The following is a 6539-nucleotide window of genomic DNA, read 5'->3' as shown; positions in this document are numbered from 1 at the left end:
TGTTAACAATTGATTACCATAGATTATGTGACAACCCTCAAATTTACATGTAACCGTGCAATTCATTTTTTTTTTTGATAATTAAAGTGCTTGACGACTGTGTGGAATTACTTAACTGCTTTCCGATATCTGTGTTATACTTACATATATTTGTTGGGTCTAAAATTGAGACTGAAGCTTGCCAAATTGAAGATCACAACACGCATGAAGTTGACGGTTCTATAGATGATACAAGAGCTTGATAACATTAGCCTAAGGGGGAGATTGTTGGGTCTAAAATGTGTAGTCTAATGTTATCAACGAATCAAGTCAACAAAGTCAACTCCAACAAGTCAAAGTCAACGGGCAAGTCGACACGAGAAGATCGAAGAATGATATGGCGCGTGGAAGTTCGAGATATGACAGTTTTATTGCTTTGGATAATTAAATATATTTTGTTTAGACAAAATATATTTATTTGCTCTTTTAATTAGTTTTCATGTTTATTACTAGTTTTGGCAAGTTATTAACCCTAGGGACTTAAATGTAAATAGCCTAAGTGTGTTTAGGCTATAAATAGAAAGTGATGATTAGGGTTTTGGCAACACACATTCTAGAGAGATTTGGGGGCTAATTGTATCATCATCATTGCAAATCAATCTAGTGGGTTTTTCAAGTTCATTTTGAGTGTGTTCATCTTTATTGTTATACAAAATCAGATTTTTGGCTCGATTTGATCCTACAATTTGGTATCAGAGCTTGGTACTCGAATTTGGGATTCAACAATCTTCAAATTCATCATAAAAATCTGATTTTTATTTGAAAAAGTTTTGAAGTTTTTAGGGTTTTTGATTTTATTCACTATTTCTTCAAAATCTTGTCTTTAAAAGGTTTGAAACGGTTTGTTTGTTGGTTGATAATTGATACTTTTATGAGTAAAATGTTTTAGAAAGGTTTTCATATCAGTCAGAACTATTTTTTCGGATCAGGTTGTTTTTCTGATGAATACGGCGTTTTTACTATGAATACAGCGATTTTATTTTGAATATTAAAAGTTCCGGCGAATTTGTGTTTTCCGGCGAATTTGTGTTTTCCGGCGAATTTGTGTTTTCCGGCGAAATTAAATCTTGAACGCGAGTTCAAGTTCTCCGGCGTATTTGTTAAATACGCCGGTAAGTCACGTTTCCGACGTCGTTATTCCGGCAGTTTAGTTAAAGTCAGCGTATTTGTTTTTTTTTTAAGAAAGAGTAGAAACAGAAGTATATTAAAAAAAAAAAATTGAATCTCTTTTAACAGATTAGGGTTTCTGGCAATATTCTCCGGCGCCGCCTTTCCGACGATCTATTTCCGACCTCCACTGTTGCCGGGACAACATCTTCTTTCTCCTGCAAACTTCCAGCCATAATTTAGGGTTCCGGCAAGTTATTCCGGCGCCGCCACGTATCCGGTGAACTGACTTCAACCAAAACCACCACTATTTCCGGCCAGCGTCAACAGACATCAGCTTCATCAAACAGTTGAACATCAACTACATTTTACATCTAACATCAACTGCACCTTCAACAATTTTTAACTGTTAAACAATTAAAACAAAAAGTTAATCAATTTTTTTTTTTTTTTTTTTTTTTTTGAATGTAAACAACACTTGATTCCACCAAGAGCCAAAAGCTTGAATGTGTTACAATGCTTGGGGTATTTATACTAGCATCCTGACTAACCAGCAAATTGCAAATTTATAAATTTGCTGGAATCTTAACTACACTAGGTCAGGAATATTACTTCTAGATAATTACAAAACAACCCCCTAAACATTCAAAAGGCATACAAACTACAACTAAACTAATCCAGTACAAGTACCAACGATCTCACATGCTCTAACAATATTCCCCCTAGATCGTTGCGTGCTTGTCTTCTCATTCTTCCGTGGTGACCACTGGATCTTCTGTTGTAACCACTGGATCTTCTGTAGTTTGTTTTTCTGGCTCGATTGGATTTTCTTCTACAACGATCGTTTCTGGTGGTGCGACAATCTCCGTTGGTGCTACCGGAGGTTCCTGATTAATGACGGCTTCACTTGATTTTGGGTCCTCCTTAGTGGCCTCATATGTGGATGAGGCCGGAGGTGTTGGTGTGGCTTGAGAGTCGGTGGTGGATGGATCTACAGTTGAGGCAGAGCTTCCTTCCATGGTTTTCTCGTGCTTCTTTTTCCTTCGACCTTCTTTCTTTTTCTGCTCTTTCTCTTTTCGCTTCTCTATTTTGTCTACCATGTCGAGCATCTCCCTTTTCAATCTCCAGGCACGCTCCACTGCTCGCTGAAACAGTGCTGCCTCTTCAAGATTTGCATTTCCAGCTCCGACATTGATACGACTCGCATTCAGCATGGTGAGATCAGAGAGCCCGAACTGAAACACGTCCATAGGATCCAGTATTCGAATATCAACATTGTCGTTCGACCTTATTACAGCTTCACCGGTTTGACTATCGTAGAACCATTTCTTGAAATCCTTAAGAGCCACAGGGATTTCTTCCGGAAGCTTGACTCTGGTGACTACTTTAGCAGGGTTAATAACCCACGTCACCTTTCCCTTGCCTGTTACTGGATCAAAAGAAGTTTTGGACACTCGGCGTCTTGGGCGCTGTGGGGCATGATTAGGGAAGTTCTTGTCGCATTCGCTCGTAATTAGACGTTCAAAGTCTCTTCCGATGCCTCTGTCGCCATGGTTTAGCAAGTTCTTGTCACCACCCCGTCTCTTTACTACAAACATGCCCCTGAGGTTGTCATACATCCAGCTAATTATTTTCTCAGTCTCCTCAGATTTAACGACCTTTATCACTTGATGCAGATCAGGGAGCTTTTCTCGTTCTTTTCTGAACCACTCGGGATGTTCAGGAGCAAATGTCTTGCCGTCTTCTTGCTCATATAAGACCTCGTCTTCTAGCCCCCATTCAACAAAGGTTGGTGGCATGACTTCTCGATCTGCTTCCTCTTCTTCGCTTTCGTTTCCCTCCAATGCCTTGTCAACCGACTCTAATCTCTTTTTCTTCGCTTCGGCTTCCTTTTCTTTGCGAGCCGTTTCTTCTTGAATGAAAGCTTCAAAATCGAAGATCTCATCAAATGTAAACATCGGCTCAATGTTCGCTTTTTCACATATTCCCCGCATCATCCTGTAGAGCTTCTCCAAGCTGGCTTGCTGAAATCTGACAAACTTGGCTTGCTTGGCCATGTATTCCTTCATTTCCTTGTTCTTCTTTCTTTGATCTTTGAGTTTCTCTCTCAGAATGTTCGTATCATTAACTTGATTCTTTAAAAGACAAATTTCTTTCGCCACAGAAGGCCCGGTGTCTTTTATGAGCCGATCATACAGATCTTGAAATGGACGTAGCCTTTGTGGAACAACAGGTGGTTTTGAGATTCTTGTTGGTTTGACTGGGGAAACTTTTGATGTGCCTTCATCTGCTTCTGCCTCATCTGGATCAACAAGAATTTGATCAACGAAATCATTGAGGTTTTGAGTTTCTTCAGGAACTACTTCGGGCATCTCTGAAGAAGATATTTCTTTACGTTTCAGGCTCTTTTCTCTTTTCTCTTTCTCCTGCATTGCATGAATGGCTTTCAGATCTTGAATATGTTTACGTTGCTCTTCAGTTTGTGCCGCATTGATTGCAGAACTCATCAGACGTTCAGAACCTCCTGTTGTCTTTTTCTTCTTAGGAGGTTCTTCATCTGCAGGTTGCTTGCCCTTTCGTTTTTCTTTGCTACTTCCTTCTTTGGCGGCTGCTTCGGCCTGTGCTTGTGCTGCTCTCTGTTGTTTAGCTTTGACCCCTTCTTTGTACCTCTAATATGCAGCTTTCACGATGGGTAGTCTTTCAGCTCTGTACATCCAGTCGTGCAACAAAACCCATTCGTTGGTTTTGATTTCAGTATATTGTCTACTTGTGGGCACGTGGAATTTGTAGGTATTTCCGTCATTGGGGAGGTCTTTGTGCTGATCATTTATGAGCATCTGAATAAATCTCGGATACATCGCCCAAGTCGCTCCATTTGCATTTTCTCTCATATAATTGAAAATTAATCCAGAGAGATTGAATTTTTGATTTGTGCATAGGCTCAGCATAGCTGCAGACCATTCCAAATTTAAGCCATCAAACCCGCCTTTTCGATGCGCTAGACTTGTCGAAATTACATAAACAATAAACCTCCAATCCTGCGTTAGACCGCCCCTTTTAATCTCCTTCTTATTTCTAAAATCCCCTGCGTATCCCATTCCTTTGAAACCGTCAAGAATATCGTCTTGACTCATGCTTTGTGGTTCATCACTGTTGTCTTTGAGCTTCAGAACTTTACGTACCCTTTCCTCTGTCACTTCAACTCTTTTATTGCGTACTGTTGAAGAGATTCCCGGTTTGTTGTTAATTGATTCCAGCTTTACGTTCTCCCAGAATTCTCGAATGTGAAGAGGGTAGACAGGAACGGAAGTCTCCACTGCATAACTGATTCTGCTATCGTGAACCCATCTAGATACGTCCTCGAAGTCGGTTGGAACTAGATTAAGATTTATACTCTGGTTATGCTTGAGGGTTTTATCCCATTCGAGCACTTTCACCATTCTGCACAGAAAACGAAGCAAGTTAGAGTGTGTGGATACCAGATAAACTATGTACGAGACTAGAATTTACATAAGATATATACAATTTAACCATGAAAAGAAATCAATTAAAGAAAATTTGAATATATACAACAACTTCGCTGCCAGATCAGATGATTTCTTCGCTAATGTTGGCCAAAGACACAGATTACCGGATAGATAAGTTAAATCCGCTAGCGAAGATAATGAAAACATGGTTCTGACACGGAACTGATTTGTTAGCGAAGATCACGATCTATCTCGCCAACCGAGCGAAATAGAGTATGTGGCTCGGTGCTTGAACTCGCGTTCAAGACTTGCGGTCTTCGCTGACTTCGCCAACACTTCTGATCTTGATAACTATCGACAAATTCGCTATGTTCGCTGGTGGATCAGTCGTGATTTCAAGTGAATCTTCGCTAGCGAGCATAGCGAAGACAGCGTTTTATTACCGGAAAAGGTTGATCAGCGAAGATAGCGACTTTGATCACTATCCGAGCGAATTAAATCGCTCGCTGATTGCTCGAACTCGCGTTCGAGACTTTTGGGTTTCCCTTAAATTCGCTATCATCGCTGTATTCATCGCTGTGTTCATGTTTTTCTTGAAAAACCCTTTTCAAAACCCCCAACTTGTTCATGATTAATCGATTCCTCTTAAATCTTTTGATTAACTTACCCAAAATTGACTCGAATATTAACAACATTTACGGATGAGAACTAGAACATGATTAAAAACTTCCTAAAACTCAATAACAGATTCATCAGACAAATCCCACTAACTAACCCAAGACCTTCAAACAAATTCAACACAATGGTATCCATCATGAACAGCGATTTAAACAGATAATCATCAAACCAATGAACTTTAAATTAACCCGACAAACATACCTGTTATCAAATTTTTTTTTCACAATTTAAATAACAGATTAATCAAATTTTTTTTTCACAATTTTAATCTGTTATCATCAACATCTTCAACCGAGCTCCACCGTACACCCAAACCCACCAGCAAACATCCGCCGTCTCCTCTCCACACTCTCCGTCTCCGTTCACCGGTCATTCGCTGCCGTTCAACCCACCACTACATCCGTCCGCCGTCGTTCACCCCCGCTGTTACACCGTCACCGGAGCTAAAACATCTTCCACACCCTCCTACTCGCTGCAATAACCGTCTCGGTACTCTTAACCAACGACTCATATTCCATCAACGGCGGTGACGTTACTCTCACGCGCCACCGCACATACCCGAAACCACCGTACACTGCCTTTTAACCACCATCGTAACCACCGCCTCAGCCGACGTAACCACCGTCGCCACCGACCGCCGTCTACGGACTCCGTCAACTCCCTCACTTTCTTCCACCATCTCCGTTCCGGTCAACACAAATAGATAGTACCTACATCGATTCCAATCGTCGGACCTTCACCTTTACCAGCCATTATTATCTGTATCTAATATTTGTGATCTAAGTTTAGGAGAATGTGTGTGAGGGTTTGATAAAAGAGGGATTGAAAATCTGATAATTTTGTTGTTCTTCGTGAAACAGAGAGAGAGGAAAGACAAAAAAAAAGAAGTGGTTGTTGTGTTTCAAGTTTTAGGGTTTGCTTGCTATAATAATGTTGGGGAACTAAAAATTATGTTTAATAGAATTCATAATATAGTCTGACGTCCGGAATTTTAAATTAAAAAAAAATGTCAAACAAATTTTAGGATTACTTTTTTTGAGAATAGCGTGAGTTTAAAAAAAAAAAAAAGAAAAAGAAAAAAAAAAGGTAATCAGATCTTAGAAATAACATTTTTAAAGGATTGAATAGTCATCTTTATTAGCACATGATTATATCCATTTTCTATGATACTAGACACCTGATAGTTTGTTAAGTCAAACTGAATTTGAACCAAAAATTTATTTGCAAGATGGCTATCTCTCCTCTCTA

The 6539-nt window shown here is 39.7% G+C and overlaps 1 protein-coding gene across 1 annotated transcript; it reads right to left on the bottom strand.

The window, feature by feature from the left end:
• Positions 1-630: 630 nt before the first annotated feature.
• LOC110911135 lies at positions 631-6229 on the bottom strand. The gene is made up of 2 exons (XM_022155715.2): positions 5493-6229; positions 631-4587 (listed from the first exon to the last, which is right to left on the bottom strand). The coding sequence occupies exon 2, from the start codon at positions 3651-3653 to the stop codon at positions 1893-1895; it is 1761 nt and encodes a 586-aa protein (XP_022011407.1). The 5' UTR covers positions 3654-4587; positions 5493-6229; the 3' UTR covers positions 631-1892.
• Positions 6230-6539: the final 310 nt, after the last annotated feature.

The sequence above is a fragment of the Helianthus annuus genome, chromosome 15 (assembly GCF_002127325.2).
Source record: "Helianthus annuus cultivar XRQ/B chromosome 15, HanXRQr2.0-SUNRISE, whole genome shotgun sequence".
NCBI classification, from domain to species: domain Eukaryota; kingdom Viridiplantae; phylum Streptophyta; class Magnoliopsida; order Asterales; family Asteraceae; genus Helianthus; species Helianthus annuus.
The sequence above is the reverse complement of the archived record's forward strand: the minus strand, read 5'-3'. Positions and strand labels throughout refer to the sequence as shown.

Coding starts and splice junctions, on each gene's coding strand:
- LOC110911135 (XM_022155715.2), bottom strand. CDS start 3,653: ATGAGTTCTGCAATCAATGCGGCACAAACTGAAGAGCAACGTAAACAT.